Here is a 17847-nt window from a genome sequence, read left to right as displayed (position 1 = left end):
CATCACTAGGGAGCAGTTACCTACTAACCTACAGTAGGTAGGTAACTGCTCCCTGATGATGGCGACCGCAGTGTCGACCGAAACGTCGGCGTAATTATTCGCCGAGGACGCGGCTACAACACAGAAGCCAAGCTAACTTCAAAACTGAAAAAAAAAGAAGTTAACGCGAAGCTATCGCATCTTCGGCCTACTTAGACTGCAGTCGTTCCCGCACGTTTCATTTTTTTTTTTTTTAATCTTCTGGCGGGATAATAACTCGCGCGATATCAAACACAGCTTCTCCCGCGACGGGAGTTTTGAAGACGTCCATCTTCCATCCGTGCGCTGAAGACACAGTTCTTCGTGACGCGCGTGGTAGGTCATCAGGAGATTGTCAATCGACGCGCCCGTGAATGAAAGGGGGAAAAAAAAGTGGTGGAGGGGATAGGTTTTTTTGGGTGAGGGATTGAAGAGGAAGATGTCTGCGCTCGTGTCACACCCGTTCGTTGAAGTCTCTTCCCGGGCGCGGAGTGGGGGTTCCACAGGCAGCCGTAGCTCGGACCACGGATCCACACGTGGTCTTCTAGACTCCCGCAGCGCCGGCGGCGGTGGAAGCCAGAACTTACGCCGCCCCGCTGGCCGGCATGGCAAACCTTAAAAAAATAAATAAAAATTCAAAGCAGTCACGAGGACTGCCGACAGACGTGAAAAACCTTTTTCGCAATTTTTTTACGAAAAAAAATAAATATTATCACACAACAAAATTTGTTTCATCACGTTACGCATTGCATGGTAATTGTCTGTAATGTCGGTTTACGGACGATGATTTTACGTGATAACGTCATACGAAAACATTGATGAAAAATTGCATACTTTTTTTAATTTTCAAATATTATTTACATTTTTTTTTGCAAAATTTAATTAAAATAATTTGTTTAATTATAATCACGAACAATTAGTTTTAAAAGCCCGCCTTAACCTGTTTGATATTATAGAAGATTTTCTCGCACGGTGGTTGGCCGGTTCTTGCACACTCGGCTCAGGCGGAACGTGACAATTTTTCATGCGTGCAGCCGGCGTTAATTGATTTATAAGATGTTATCACGTCAAAAAATATTAAAAATAGATATTTAGTTGGGATAACAATATAATGTACACAACATTTTTTCTTAAACTACAAATGATAGAATTAATAATAATATAAGTAACTATTATTAATATTAATAATAGAATTAAGAAAATACTAATATAATTTTAAATAAGAAATACTAATCATAATTGTGTAACATAAGAAAATATTTTTTGATAAAAATCATAGATTTTTTCGCAATTATTACGAAAAAAATATTATCACACAACAAATTTTTTTTATCGCGTTAGCAGCCAACATTGTTTCTTGGGCCAGTCTGGATATGAACCAGTGAGACGGATCTTACGGAACAAGAGTTATGATTCCGAAAGTTGGTGTACGTCTTTGAAGTTGGAGCCGGAACAAAATTTCTATTGTAAATAATAGATAGGTATTTCAAATAGAACACTGACCGAAGTTCAACAAACATCGTGAATTTTGTCAGTATAGCAAGATTGTTTCATTGAATTAGTTTGGGTAAACCCTTTATTTTACCATAATTTTTTTACGTTTTACTACTTTCAATTATTTGTATTAAATAACTTTGCTACAGCAAAAAAAAAAAAAAAGATTCAAACGATTTTGACGGACAAACGCCATTGCTGGTTTTAACTGTGTGATACAATAACATTAGCAAGAAAATTGGAGTGCCTGGGGGCGTACATTTACCCTCCCTCAATCAACCCCTCGTTTCCCTTCCCCATTTTCTTGCCGCTTCTCTTCCCCTCTTGCCAGGATGATCGCTACTCATTGCTAGCGCGCATGCCCACTTTGCTTTAGGTTTTTTTTTTTTTGCCATATAAAGCCCTTGGGACCTATTGCTCTCTCTTGTTATATATATATTCTCTTCCCCCCCCCCCCCTCATTTTCGGAATCACTTGATATAACGAGCGTAGCGGGTCCATGTAATTTCTTTTGAATGTAGAGACGCGCTTCCAAATGTGGGACGTGTTTTGCATCGTTATTGGGCTGTCGTCTGCTTATTCGAAAAATGCTTTTTTTTTTCTTTCTGGCCGGCCGTTATTCAGCTTATTTCGGCATTAAATTTTAATTGATTTCAGTACTGCACATACGAACCATGGTTGCGTCGTGAGACATCTTGACTTGTCATTCAAACAAATTATTTAATAATTTAAATTTTGATGGGTCGCTTTAATTTTTTCCTTTCTTTGGCAAATTTGACTTTATTAAGTCACGTAATGAAACGTTTAGTTCTACCGTTTGTGTACCTGAGAACTGTCGCATTAAGATTAGTTTCTGTGTGTGTGTGTGTTTTCATAGCTAGGTTCGTCTGTTTTGTCGTTGTGTTGTCGAAGATTGTTGTTTGTGTCTGTATTATCTGTTCTTGGAACAACTGTCTCGTAAGCTCACAGTTTGTCTGTGCTGTGTTATAGATTTTTTTCCGAATTATTGCTTTCACGGAATGCTCTCTGTGCTGTCTGCATGTTTTAACATCTGACATCGGGTGATTTCGACGGTTTTCTGTGCGTTCGTGTATTCATCTTTATTGTTCATTCTTCTGACGTACAGTTTAAAACTAGCAATGACATACGTCCATCAAAATCTTTTAAATCAAGCTTCCCCATTGCAATAATCATTCAAGAACGTACACTCTACTGTGGTTGTGGAACTTTATGCATTTAAACATATTTTCCTATCTGAAATAATTATTCTGTTACAATATAAGTGTTTTTTAGTTCTAACTGCAAAAACGTATGCCATTACTTGGGAAGCACTTAAGAACATATGTCACGAACATGTTTTCAACTTTGAATTGTAACGAAATAAATCAAAGAAAAGAACTGAAATGTATGGAAATGTTACCTAACTGTACATATTAATGTGAAATAACCGAAATATTCGGAAACGATATAAATGGAAATGAAATGCATCCACATGAACCGAAATGAATCGAAACCTTATATAACAAACAAAATGACTTGATACAATACAAATGAAATGATTTGTATACCCAAATGCTGCAGCTGAAGGATTTTTTTTTTTCTCGGTCGAATTCAGACTCACCCTGTGTAAAAACATAGCTTCTCGTCCCAGTACCAACCTGTTCGCAACAGTCCTTGCTAACACCGCCAGCGCTGCCACCAGTACGCATTGTGTTTCTGGGCTTTTGGCACCACTGCTGTAGGCTCTCATTCCAAGGTCTCTCGCCGCAGGTTCTATGGGAAAAAAAATAATTGAATTTTTTGTAGACAGTAAGAGATGAGACTTTGACACCTACTAGACGGACAAGCATCATTTTACTATCTGCTACGAATACATATTTAACTAATCAAAGGTAATAATAAGTTAAATAAGTTAAATATAATCAGTTTAATTCATTTAAATCTATTTTTAAAAAGGCTTTTCAGTATTTTAATAAGTATACCCATACCACGTGCATATTAAATTGAAACAAAATTTTTCAATTAAAAATTTTCTAAATGTCTTTGTTAAAAAAATACTTAACTTTGATTTCATTTCAGGTAGACCTACGTTTAAGTTAACATAATTTAGTTTGGCCAGACGAAAGGAAGAAATTAAAATGTGTTTCCAATAAAATATAAAATAATTTAAAAAAATGTATGTGTTCTAAACATTAACATAATTTTATTATATGAGTACAATATTAAAAAAAAAATATCATCACATCAGAGATAGTTCGGAATGTACTTTATAAAAACAAAAAAAAATACAAACAAGCTTTGGAATAGTAGATTTAACCCTTATTCTGTTCGGAAATGGTACACGTGGGGATATTGATTCAAATCACGTTTGTTTTAACTCACCTTCATAAATGGCTGGTTCCGGGGAAGGTTGGTATAGTGCGCTCTCTACACAACAAATACAAGAGAGCAACTTTATTAACATTCATCTATATAAAAGAAACTATTGCAAAATTCGGGAAGCCTACGATGTACATTCTGTATTGCACAGACCCGAACAAGCCCGAATATATTACCTTCGGCCAACGTCGGGATATTTTTTTTTTGATTTGACGGTATTTTTAATGTAGCTATACTATAACCTAACTTAACCAACCATCCACAATTTTGTAAAGTAATAAACAAAAAAACAGGTGAAGTTGGCCGAAGGTAGATATTCGGGCTTGTTCGGGTCTGTGCAATACAGAATGTAGGTACATCATAGGCTTCCCGCAAAATTAACTTTCATGTTTCGAGCAAATTTTTTTCTGTACCAAAGATAAAATTTAACTGAATAACAACAATTATGAGTAATTAGTCTATGGAGTGAATGTCTGTTTTAATTTTAAAGACACTATGATTAACAACTGGTTTTAAAAAAAACTGTAGCTGTTAAGAGGCTGGCACCATAAAGGTATTATTGGTCAATAAAGTGGGTATTTGTTCTGAAATTGAAGTCAATGTTAGCAACTGGATAGTAAAACAAATATAAAGGCCAATATACTACAAATTGGCTCAGTATCTGGAAAACAAATCACTAAGAAGAATCTTAAACATGCCGTCGTGTACTGAATGTTGCTACACAAACGTACTTAATACCAACTCATCTGGAAGAAATTAGCGTTAAACTTCTTTATAACCAAAAATAGTTTTTGTTAGCTTTTTTGGAAAGTGGGTACGTGGTCGTTCTCATTTTGACTTCAAATATTAACATAGCAAAACTTTTAGACACCAACTCCTTACTTTTTACCTCCATGGTTGGTGCTAAAGTTTGATTAAAAACTTAAGTAGTATACTTAAAACAAAGTCGCTACCCGCTTATTCGTTCTCTTATTTCTTCTGAGCTACAAAATGGATTTAGAAGCTGTTTTCATCTTCATTTAGAGAATTTCTTCCGGAAGGTTTATGTGTATTTGTATTGAATTTAATGATAGTAGAGAAATCTCGATGTTTTATAATAATTTCGTAAAAAAGACGGTGCTAAAGTGCTTACATTTCTTACACTGACTTGCACATGACTGACACATCAAAACAATATACTAGCTAATTAAATTTAAAAAAAGGAATTTATTTTAGCGTTGAGTGGTTTGTTTGCACATGAACATATATATGTAGCCCTTTCACGTATGACTTCTAGCCATGTTCTGTGTTGTTTTATAATGTAAAAGCTTTCAACATTGTTTAGAAAGAAATTCTTTAGGTATGGGCAGTACAATTTTTGAAAACATAGGACATTTTGATACTTGGTCGCTAGTATATTATAAATTCTTTACAGGGAACTATTATAACAACTGCGTTATAACTGTAGTAATTAACAAAATACACCATTTAAAACTATATTAATTTATAAATTACTAGCTCAAAAACATAAAACATCAAATCACAAAAATAATAAAAGTTATTAACTTACCATTTATCATTTATAACACCCAATTTAAAAGCTCATATCTTAGAAACACTCAACTGCAAGTTGTGTGTCTCCAAACTTTGTGTTCCTAAGCCGTGTGTTCCTAAGACATGTTCTTTAAACTCCGTGTGATACGAAACTTCGTGTGTGAATGTAGCATGTTTCCCAGTGACGGGTTTCTAAGTTTCGTGATTATAATATATAAGATTAAAACGGAAAAGTTTCTAAGATTCTTGTTACTACGCTGCTTATTTCTAAGGTATGTGATTCTAAGGTGCATTTTAGAAGGCCCATGTTTCTAATGTGCGTGTGTCTAAGGTCCATGTTTCTGAAGTGCCTTTTTCTAAGGTCCATGTTACTAAGATGCGTCTTTCTAGGGTGCATGTTTCAAAGTTACATGTTACTAAGATGCGTCCTTCTAAGATTCTTGTCTAAAGCGAGTGTTTCTAAAGTCCATGTTCCTATGAAAAGTTGTTTCTATGGTCCATGTTTCTAAGGTGCGTCTTTCTAAGTTTCATGATTATAAGGTGCGTATTTCTAAGATCCATGTTTCCAAGGCAAGTGTTTCTAAGGTGATTGTTTCTAAGGGGTGTGTTTCTAAGACGGGTGTTTCCAAGGTGCGTGTTTCTAGGGCGATTGTTTCTAAGGTCCATTTTTGTAAGACGAATGTTTCTAAGACAAGTGTCTCTAAGACGTGTGTCTCTAAGACGAGTGTTTCTAAGACGAGTGTTTCTAAGACGAGTGTTTCCAAGACGAGTGTTTCCAAGACGAGTGTTTCCAAGACGAGTGTTTCCAAGACGAGTGTTTCCAAGACGAGTGTTTCCAAGACGAGTGTTTCCAAGACGAGTGTTTCCAAGACGAGTGTTTCCAAGACGAGTGTTTCCAAGACGAGTGTTTCCAAGACGAGTGTTTCCAAGACGAGTGTTTCCAAGACGAGTGTTTCCAAGACGAGTGTTTCCAAGACGAGTGTTTCCAAGACGAGTGTTTCCAAGACGAGTGTTTCCAAGACGAGTGTTTCCAAGACGAGTGTTTCCAAGACGAGTGTTTCTAAGACGAGTGTCTCTAAGACGAGTGTTTCTACAAGTGTCTCTAAGACGAGTGTTTCTACAAGTGTCTCTAAGACGAGTGTTTCTACAAGTGTCTCTAAGACGAGTGTTTCTACAAGTGTCTCTAAGACGAGTGTTTCTACAAGTGTCTCTAAGACGAGTGTTTCTACAAGTGTCTCTAAGACGAGTGTTTCTACAAGTGTCTCTAAGACCATTGTTTCTAAGACGAGTGTCTCTAATACAAGTGTCTCTAAGACGAGTGTTTCTAAGACGAGTGTTTCTAAGACGAGTGTTTCTAAGACGAGTGTTTCTAAGACGAGTGTTTCTAAGACCATTGTTTCTAAGACGAGTGTTTCTAAGACGAGTGTTTCTAAGACGAGTGTTTCTAAGACGAGTGTTTCTAAGACGAGTGTTTCTAAGACCATTGGATCTAAGACGAGTGTTTCTAAGACGAGTGTTTCTAAGACCATTGGATCTAATACGAGTGTTTCTAAGACGAGTGTTTCTAAGACGAGTGTTTCTAAGACCATTGGATCTAAGACGAGTGTTTCTAAGACGAGTGTCTCTAAGACGTGTGTTTCTAGCACGAGTGTTTCTAAGACGAGTGTTTCTAAGACGAGTGTTTCTAAGACGAGTGTTTCTAAGACGAGTGTTTCTAAGACGAGTGTTTCTAAGACGAGTGTTTCTAAGACGAGTGTTTCTAAGACGAGTGTTTCTAAGACGATTGTTTCTAAGACGAGTGTTTCTAAGACGAGTGTTTCTAAGACGAGTGTTTCTAAGACAAGTGTCTCTAAGGCGAGTGTCCCTAAGCCGCGGAAGGAAGGAGCGGCCGCCCACCTGAGCTGCTGGTCGCGAACTGGAAGCTTGGCGACTGCTCGCCCCAGCCGAAGCGGTTCCTCGCGCGCACTTTCGCCTCGTAGCTGGCTCCGGGCTGCAGTTGCCTGATGACGTGCCACGCGCGCTGCGTCAGCTGCTCCGAGGGCACCGCCGGCACCAGCACGTCCAGCCAGCCGTCTGCCTTCCCCTCCTGGTCGCTGTCAGAGTCGTTCTGCCCGGGGGGAACCACGAACCAACACGCTCTGTTCAGGCTTTGAATATATATACTGTATAGGAGTCGCGAGTGGATAGGATTTACTCTACGTTTTTCAGGAGCGTATGATGAGCACCTTGGGAACTTCACCGCTGCAGTGCGCTGCCCGTAACTCCCTGTATCGTCTTAGTTGTTATTTACACGTTAGAGCGCAGAACTGTCGCCCGCTGTCATTCCCCGCACCCCCCACCTATCATTCACTGCAGCTCAAGGTTGTTCAACGGGAGGGGGAAGGGGAGTTTGAAGAGTTCGACACTTGTCCGCTAGGGACCACCACAAGTCGATGGCCCTAGAGATGGTGGCGATTGCGGCGGTGAATTAACCAACTACCTCAAAACCGTATTAGAAATTTTAACCTGGGCTGGCGACTTCTATACAGTATATATATTCAAAGGCTCAGGGAAGCATTCTCTTCACACGCGGGAGAGCCGAACGTCCGATCGTGCATCCTCGTTTTTTTTTTAATTTTTTTGACGTGACAACGTCTAATAAATCTATGAACGCCGGCTGCACGCACGAAAAAATTGTCACGTTCCGCCTGAGCCGAGCGTGCAAGAACCCGGCCAAACCACCGTGCGGGAAAATTTTTCTATAATATCAAAACGGTTAAGGCGGCTCTTTTTTTTTTTTTTTAACTAATCGTTCTTGATTATATTTAAACAAATTGTTTGAATTAAATTTGCAAAAAAAAAATTAATTTATATTTGAAAACTAAAAAAGTATGCAAATTTTTCATCATGTTATTCTGTGACGTTATCACGTAAAATTATTGTCCATAAACCGACTTTACAGACATCCCCCCCCCTTTTTTTTTTTTCAAACCGTTAAATGGTCCGTGCTCTTATTTGAGGGCAGCACTCGTTTCACTCTGAACAACCGCTCTGCGATGAGTGAATTTAAACAAAGTTTTGAAAAGGGGTTGGGTGAGTTGGGGGGGGGGGGGGGGTAGTTGAAGGAAGGTGGGTTTAAAACGTGCGTGCTTACCGTATCTCGCGAGAACATTCTGCATAGGTTTATAGGCGGTTTTTCCTATGCATTGCAATCGAACCACCGGAGTAAGTATAAATGTGTTGTTTAAAATGGATTAACTATATGTAGAGACCGGAAAAATTCGCGAATTCATTTCGCGATAGGCTAAAATACAAATAGTCATACCTCAAGTGCTGCCTCTGCCATTGGCTCACAAAACACCTGGATGACTCCGGGCCGATGAGAAACGCCCGACCGAAGCTTCATACGAATCACTTGCTGCCACGCTGGAACGTCTCACAATACAGCAGCCAATGCGCGGGTGGCATTTGACCGAGTGTGCGTGGAACTGGTGGAGTTCATCCTGGAGGTCATTGAACCCCCGAATTTTTCCGGTCCCTACAAATAACTATACCCTTGTGCTGCTTCTGCTATTGGTTCACTGTTAATATGTAGGACTCTTGGTCAATTATAGACAATCAATCAAAGATATATCCAACCACAAGTTACCCACTTGAGACGCCTCATAATTCAGCATCCAACGAACGGGCGCCGTTTGCCCAAGTAGGGCAGAGGATCGTGGAATCTATCCTGGAGGTCATTGAACTCGCGAATTTTTCCAGTCTCTAATCATTAGGGACCGGAAAAATTCGCGGGTTCAATGACCTGCAGGATGAACTCCACAGTTCTACGTACACTCGGTCAAATTCAAATGTCACCCACTCATTGGCTGCTGTATTGTGAGACGTTAGAGCGTAGCAGCTTGTGATAGGTGAGTTGTGAGCCAATGGCAGAGGCAGCACTTGAGGTATAACTATTTGTATTTTAGCCTATCGCGGAAATGAATTCGCGAATTTTTCCGGTATCTACCCGTACGTTCTTCTCATGTAGGGTGTTGTTAGCCATGCATCGTGTGTTAGGAGGGGGATTGGCCAGCCATGGCAGCGATTGGCGCCATGACTAACTCCCCTCACTGACTATAACTAGACTAAAACTAGATAAGTCGGGGCCCCAGGTAAAATCCTGCGTAGACCCATGGAAGAACCCTGTAGTTTAAAACACAATTACGTTGCAAGTATACTTACAACGTAAGAACAATTGAATTTGCTCGTTAACCGAGGTTAGATGTTACACATTTCTAGTGAGTACTAAAAATACTCGCTCAATTTTTGGTTTTCTCGCAATGACACAACAGCTGGAAGAGTTTATTATTTTTTTGACGTGAAAACGTCTTATAAAGCAACGAACGCCGGCTGCACGCACGAAAAATTGTCACGTTCCGCCTGTACCGAGCTTGCAAGAACCGGCCAAACCACCGTGCGAGAAAATCTTCTGTAATATCAAACAGGTTAAAGGCGGTCTTTTTAACTAATTGTTCGTGATTAATTTAACAAATTATTTAAATTAAATTTGCAAAAACTTTAAATTATATTTGAAAATTAAAAAGTATGCAATTTTTCATCAATGTTTTCTTATGACGTTATCACGTAAAATTATCGTCCGACTTTAGGCAAAACGACACATTCCCGAACAGGATTGGTGTAGGTGAGGGTCGCTCATATATATTCTCCCGTCGCGGGAAAGAAGCTATATCAGCCGACGCGCCGGCATATTGCGTCTGTACGTTGTTGGTGCGTGGTTGGGGGGGGGGGGGGGATGTCCCACGGGATAAATGGTCCGTGCGGTAATAGGGTGGTGACGTAAGCGACGGGCGGGAGAAGGGAAGCGCTACTGACCTGCTCTCTGGCGGGAACAGCGGAAAGCTAAACTCTCGCTTGATGCACGGCCGACATAATTAATTCGTAATCTCTCCCGGCAGCCCTTTGCGTTGTATGTAGATACATACTCTTCGCACAACGTTGCAAGGCCCGCACGGGGTGGAACTACACTAATGTTCACTTAAATCGGGTCACACGCCTGAAACAGTCCCGAAGGAATATCCAAAGATGAACGCTCGTTCGTATGACTTCGCTAGGGCGTAGCGAGAATCCTGATTTTTTTTTTACAGTTAAAGAGTATTTTTGACGTGATAACGTCTTGTTAATCGATGAACGCCGGCTGCACGCGCGAAAAAGCATGACTCATTGTCACGTTCCGCCTGAGCCGAGCGTGCAAGAACCGGCCAACCACCGTGCGAGAAAATCTTATATAGTATCAAACAGGTTAAGGCGGGCTTTTTAAACTAATTGTTCGTGATTATATTTAAACAAATTATTTAAATTAAATTTTCAAAAACTGTAAATAATTTTTGAGAATTAAAAAGTATGCCATTTTTTCATCAATGTTTTTCTTATGACGTTATCACGTAAAATTATCGTCCGTAAACCGACTTTACAGACAACCCCCTTTTATTAAAATTTAAATTACCATTACTTAAACGTGCAAAACCTACCGTTACAAAAAAATTAACTATTTTATTTTCTGGGGATAATTTTATTGGATTAAAACTCCTTTATAGACGGTGGGTTGATTTGAAGCGATGGATCATCGAGCGTATAGAAAAGTTCCGTTCTCTCGATGACAAAAAAAAAAGAGGATTGAAAGAGGCAACACTGCAGTCCTGGGTTCTTTTTTAGTAACTCAGGAAATTGCAAAGAGTGCTCTGATAATCCCATTATTTCATTATTAGATTACACCCGATGAATGGTCACTGGTGAACAAAAGATCTATTTTTAACACACCCATTTTCACGTAACACACTTAACCTACTTTTTTTTTACGACGGTTAAAAAAAATTGAGTGAGTCTTTCCGTACTCACCAGAAATTTGATAACATCTAACCCCGGTAACGAGCAAATTCAAGTGTTCTTATGTCTCAAGTACACTTACAACACGAAACTCGGACATTAATTTTACCGTTAGAATTATTTAAAATTAAACCCGAGAGTGATGAATATATTATACGCTAATTGTGTTTTCAACTACGTTTCCGGGCGCGAATCAACACGTAGTTTATGCGACCGCCGCTAGAATTCGCTGCCGGAGCAGCTACGTCGACAATCTAACCATTCGATTTGCAGAGCGAAATGTAAAATTACACAAGGAAACTGCTATGATAAAAAAAAATACTAAATACCAGAACTTAGAGAAGGAATTTTATTAAATACTGCCCATATTGTTAAAATTTACTAAACAGTTACTGCTATAAATGTTTCCCTTTGGCTTTGTTGAAGTGGAAACTTATATAGGAAGGATTGGATAGGGACTGAATTCATGTAAGTTGTCATCGACATGGTCACGTGACGTTATTTTTTTTAATTTTTCAAGGATAAAACTTTATTTTTTCTATTTTTAAAGATACAAGTTTTTAATTTTATCTTTATTTACCAACTAAATTTTAACGTTATTGTGTGGTACATGTTGCGAGCATTGGATATTTTTTAGTAGGTAGTTAAGTTGAGGTTATGTTATTTATTTTGTTTATTTATTTACGATGTGAATCCCTTCAAATGTCAGGATATTGATTTATTAGAGATAATATTGACTATTTGTAGATTTAAGTTAATAATTTTTTATTCTTTCAATCAAAAAACTTCATTTCTTATAGTTTTAAAGGTATTATTGCTAGGGGCAAAACTTAATGGGTTCGCGTCGCCGACATGCTAGTGATATAATACCGAAATCATTTGATCCTTGCGTACATTTGACGTAGAAATTATTTCATATAACACATTTAAAAAAACAAAAATTTAAGTTTCCACTTTTGTCGACCGTTCCCGTGACTGACTTTTAATTTTTAACTTTTGGTTCGTGCCATCCACCACAGATGGCAGCACCGAGGTCACACATTTCCGTTCCGTGAGACTTCCTTTCCATTCGCGAAATGCCGTGTTACGTATCAACAAATAAAAATTTGAAATGCACGGACGCCAATCATTCAGGCGTCTGACTCCGTGTCAGTGAATCCTAAGTCCCTCCCCTCTTTGGGGGAAAGCCTTCTTTTCACAGACGAGAGAGTCAAACGTCCGATCGTGCATCTTCGATTTTTTTTCCTTGTTCATTGTAAATAAATATGGTTTTGTTTATAAAAGGAAAAGACCATAAACAAGGGCAACGGTATTTATTTGTACGCCGCCATATTTTTAGTTTGCCGTGTGTCCGTGAATGTTTCATTTTCGACAACTCATGATAACTAATGGTCAATCAGGTTAGGTTAGCTACATTATAAATATTTTAAAACATTGTGGACGGTTGATTTGGTTAGGATAGCTCCATTAAAGATACTGTGAAATCATGTAAACGGTTTCCTAGTCCTGGATAGCTACAAATTAAAAGGTTTGCTAAGCAACCATAATATGATTTTACTGTATTTTTAATGTAGCTATACTTACCTAAAATAACCAACCATCTACAATGTTTTAAAGTATTTATAATGTAGCTAACCTATCCTAATCGCCCGCAAAATTTAACGCCACACTGGTTTATACAATGAGATAGAACGGCGTATGACGTATGAGTATGCTACATCCCAAATAAATACACCTGTTGTGGTACGGAAAAAAAAAGCGAGCATGAACTTCGGGGAACTTCGGGTGTGGCTCTCTCGTCTGTGAAATGAAGGCTTCCTCCTCTTGTGTTGTTGGAAGGGGTAATAAGGGGGGGGGGGGCAGGTTTCGCGAAGGGAATTATGGGTACGCACGTTCCTCTGGCCTGAACTTAATTCCTCGCACCTGGTATGGGCCGCTACCTATAAGTTTTCTCGCCGTGAGGGTTAAGACGTAGAGTGATGTTCGCAATAAAGCGACGAAGTGTCTCATTTACGGGCGTTTAAAAGTAGTGGCGCTAGACTTAGCTTCACCCTTGGGATATTTAATTTTTGAATTACCTCCCAAGGAGGAACTTCAGAATAATACTCATTCATACAACATTATTAACAAAACTTTAAATCTTCAATTCAAACGGTTTTGCTAATTAATTTCAGGATATTTTCATATTCCTTCTTGGTAAATTAAATTCAACTCAGTTTTTATAAATAATCACGATCGAATTTCCGTTGGAATCGCGACATTATACGTGACAATAATATCTTTGAATTTTTTTTTTCTAATACGAAATCATGATTTGAAATAGGAATTGACCATCTGGTTAATTTATAATAATTTTTCTAATATAACTTTCATTTTCTCATTAATGTTCATATTTTCAACAGAAAAAAAAACGAACAATTAAGTGTTTAAATACATAGAGTACATTTATAAAATTAAAAATTGGTGTTAATCATTGTCTCAAAAATTAAATTTTGGCAGTGGAAGAAAAATATTCTTACGATAGGTCAAGAAATAAAACTTTTTCCTCAATAAATACACACAGCCTTGAAAATTTAAACTATTTTTCTTCCTACTACTCTCAAAATAAATATAAATTTTTTCATCACATGAAAATAAAAACTAATTCATTAAAATGGGAATTTTGATAAACGGGCCTTAGAACAGTTTTGCTCGCACAGTTGGCAAATACGTGCATGGCGGATTGCAGAAATAATTGTTATTAACCCGAAAGGCAAAATTAATGTTTCCAAATATGTAGTGCTGAATTTGAAATACAATCGCCATAAAGCCAGATTACACGAATTAATACTGGCCGCGTTTGTGGTATAATACAAATTCATTGGTCATAATCTGCTGAATAATGATCTAACGAAGATTATTTAACATTAAATAAGAGAGAGAAACTTCAGAGTTATATAGTGCATGGCTGATTCTACATTAACGTGCAATGTTACCGTTTCATAACTTTCAGAGATGAATCAAAACGAACAAAATGAGAGTGGTATGTTAGGGAATAAATTATTATTTTAATGTAATTTAAAATAATTTTCTTATTTTTTACAGGAAATATTTATACTTACAAAAGCTACATTGCGTGTGAAAACTAATAAATAATATTTAATTTATATGCGATATTTTTAGTTCAAAAATCTTTATTTTTAAAATCACGAATCGGTTTTCTATCATATAAATATTAAATGAAAATAAATATTGAGAAAGATAAATAAAATCGAGTTCAAAAAACATACATCGAATTTAATATTAACATACGCTACTATACAAACAAACATTACTTAAATGATAACACAAATCTAATCAATTGAACTATCCAACTATAGAATGATATTACTTTTAATTAATTTTTTTTTTCTAAAAATACTATCTGGGAAAAAAAATACCAACACAATTTATAGCTGCAAAAATTATAAAAATCATTGTGAATTTTTTTAAAAAAAAAAGAGGAATAGGTTAATTTATTTTCTCTTGGTGCCTAGAAAAATTGTTATAACCTAAATACTTACTGATACTTCTAAACATTCTTTACATTACAGCTCTAACGTTAGTTATATATACAGACTGTCTAAATTTGACCAACAAACTTCGAATGCAGATTCATCACATAAAACCTAAGTTTATAACATACTTATATATGACATGTGGCCAAAATTTCTTCTCTGAACGAGTATGTGCAGTTAAAATTATTTGGTTTAAGGGCATAATTCCTTTATAAATATTTATTTATATATATATATAGACTATGACTAGAGACAGGAACAAGTCGCGGGTTCATTTCGTGATATGCTAAAATTCAAATAATTATACAGTTGCGCTGCTTCTGCTATTGGTTCACTGTTGATATGTATGACTCTTGGTCAGTTAAAGACCATCAATTAAAGAAGTATCCATTCACAAGTTACCCACTTGGGACACCTCAAAATGCATCACCCAATGAACAGGCGCATGTTGCCCAAGTAGGCAGGTGATCGTGGAGTCCATCTCGAAGGTCATTGAACTCGCGAATTTTTCAGGTCCCTCGGCTCAGATCAGTTGCTTAATGAAGCAACCCCCCCCCCCCCCCCCGCCCGCAGACTTTCACCTGACCTTTGAATATATATACTGTATAGAAGTCGCCAGCCCAGGTTAAAATTTCTAATACGGTTTTGAGGTAGTTGGTTAATTCACCGCCCGCAATCCGCCACCATCTGTAGGGGCATCGACTTGTGGTGGTCCCTAGCGGACAAGTGTCAAACTCTTCAAACACCCCTTCCCCCCTCCCGTTGAACGACCTCGAGCTGCAGTGAATAATAGGTGGGGGGGGGGGGGGGGAATGGCAGCGGGTTACAGTGCTGCGCTCTAACGTGTAAATAACAACCTAAGACGATACAGGGCGTTACGGGCAGCGCACTGCAACGGTGAAGTTCCCAAGCTGCTCATCATACGCTTCTGATAAACGTAGAGTAAATCATATCCACTCGCGACTTCTATACAGTATATATATTCAAAGACCTGACTGACAAGGGGAGTTTCATCATCGCCAGTGTGGGCCTAGGGGCCGGAGTGCCGCAACTTGGCATCGGAACCCCGAGACCCTTTAGGAGTACCAGTTCGCGTTCTGCCACCCATAACCTCCTGTCTTGACCTACGTGAATTTTGTCTTGGCTTTTTTAAAATTGTTTTCTGAATAAGCTGCGAAGCTTTGTTGAATAATTATGATTCTAATTATATATGATTAAATGCGATAATATGTATGCATATACAGAGGTGCCCACCCCCCCAAACACTATGACTCCCCCCCCCCCTAACCAAATAATGCGCCCCCCCCCCCCGAAATTTTTTATGCCATTTTCTCAATGATTTACTCAATGATTTTATAATATTATACTTTTTTAGTATTATATTTTATCCCATATTGCATTAATTAAAACTGATTTTCTAATAATAATTTTGGTCATATCAGGTAATATTTCCATCCTGAACCGACAGATGCCAAACTGCTTTTGTTGAGGAAAGTGCGGGGTTGCCAATTTGATTTACAAGATCCCTTTCAATTATCAAACTCACCATAAATGTATTTTCACATTAGAAGCTATAATTATGTAAATAATGTATACATTTTTCTCGTCTTTTAACCACCTCCCCCCCTGAAATTTTAATGACGCAGTCTGCGTCGTTAGCCCCCCTTGTGGGCACCCCTGGCATATACAGGGTGGCCATGAATATGTGTTACAAATTGATAGGGATGGTAGATGTAGATGTTTGGAAAACATTTTATTAAGAAACCCATGTCCGTAAATGCATCCTTATACCTGAAATATGCGCAACAAAGTAACAGGGGTAGGTATGCAACTAGGCGACAACAAGCCAGTGAAAACATGTTGTGTTGTCTTACCGACTACCCAATTTGACGATCAGTGAGCGCACGAGTCACCGTGCATGTGTTACACTCGCTATTGTGGCAGTTGCAGAGGCGACATGGATGGCTACACATATCGGCTAGCTCTGCGACAATAGCGACTGTCACAATAGCGAGTGTAACACATGCACGGTGACTCGTGCGGTCACTGATCGTCAAATCGGGTAGTCGGTAAGACAACACAACATGTTTTCACTGGCTTGTTGTCGCCTAGTTGCCTACCTACCCCTGTTACTTTGTTGCGCATATTTCAGGCATAAGGATGCATTTCCGGACATGGGTTTCTTAATAAAATGTTTTCCAAACATCTACATCTGCCATCCCTATTAATTTGTAACACATATTCATGGCCACCCTGTATACATTTCGCAACTGCGTCTCACCTTCCCGAACATCTGCCGCTCGCGCTGGCGGGCCTCCGTCTGCTGGGCCTCGGGCAGGGCGCCGGCGGCCATCTTGGCGGCCATCTTGCGGAACAGCAGCTTGAACTCCTCGACGGGCGTGTAGCTGTCCACGGACCAGGAGAGGTTGTAGCTGTCGCGGTGCCAGCCGGCGCGCTCGCTCAGGAACACCGGCCGGTTCGGCTTGCCTGGAGGGGGAAAACAAGCAGACCGACCTTACCTTCGACGTCATCGTGGACGCATCTCATGGGAAGTCGATTTTGCTCTTATGTTCGGATAGAATGACTGAACCGCGCTGAGAAATTAAAAAAAAACATGTTTGTGTGACCAGTATACAAATGGGCGTCCGGGGACCATTCAATAATTCTATCTAGGCGGTCGATGAAAGACGGCAGCAGATATTGTCAAAAGCAGCACCGTGTAAACCACTGTCTTATATAATTTAATTACACATCCAAATTTTAAATAATTAATATACTTTCATGGAAATGTTCTTTAAAGCATGAATATATATGGATTAGTTTACAATTTAAACTTTTTAATATATACTAATACAAAATATTTATAGTTCTGGAGACTACATAAACTCAACAAATAAAATTACCGTAGAAAGATGGCCAAAGCTTTGTTTGCAATTTAAAAATGGTGGGGACTCTTGAGAAAATTATGCCCTCTTACCTTTAAAAGATGGCACAGTCTCTTGAGAAGGAAAATATGCTTTAT

At 38.5% G+C, this 17847-nt stretch overlaps 1 protein-coding gene across 1 annotated transcript in view; it reads right to left on the bottom strand.

Annotated features, from left to right (window-relative positions):
* Positions 1–220: 220 nt before the first annotated feature.
* LOC134541063 (neuronal growth regulator 1-like) overlaps positions 221–17847 on the bottom strand; it is a 381016-nt gene continuing 363389 nt past the window's right edge. The window contains exons 8-12 of the mRNA XM_063384206.1: positions 17107–17312; positions 7321–7531; positions 3895–3939; positions 3171–3285; positions 221–632 (exon numbers count right to left, since the gene is read on the bottom strand). Of these exons, the coding sequence (XP_063240276.1) occupies positions 602–632; positions 3171–3285; positions 3895–3939; positions 7321–7531; positions 17107–17312 (608 nt within the window). The 3' untranslated portion in view covers positions 221–601. The remainder of the gene's footprint in view (positions 633–3170; positions 3286–3894; positions 3940–7320; positions 7532–17106; positions 17313–17847) is intronic.

This window comes from Bacillus rossius, chromosome 18 (genome assembly GCF_032445375.1).
Source record: "Bacillus rossius redtenbacheri isolate Brsri chromosome 18, Brsri_v3, whole genome shotgun sequence".
Lineage (NCBI taxonomy): Eukaryota > Metazoa > Arthropoda > Insecta > Phasmatodea > Bacillidae > Bacillus > Bacillus rossius.
The sequence above is the reverse complement of the archived record's forward strand: the minus strand, read 5'-3'. Positions and strand labels throughout refer to the sequence as shown.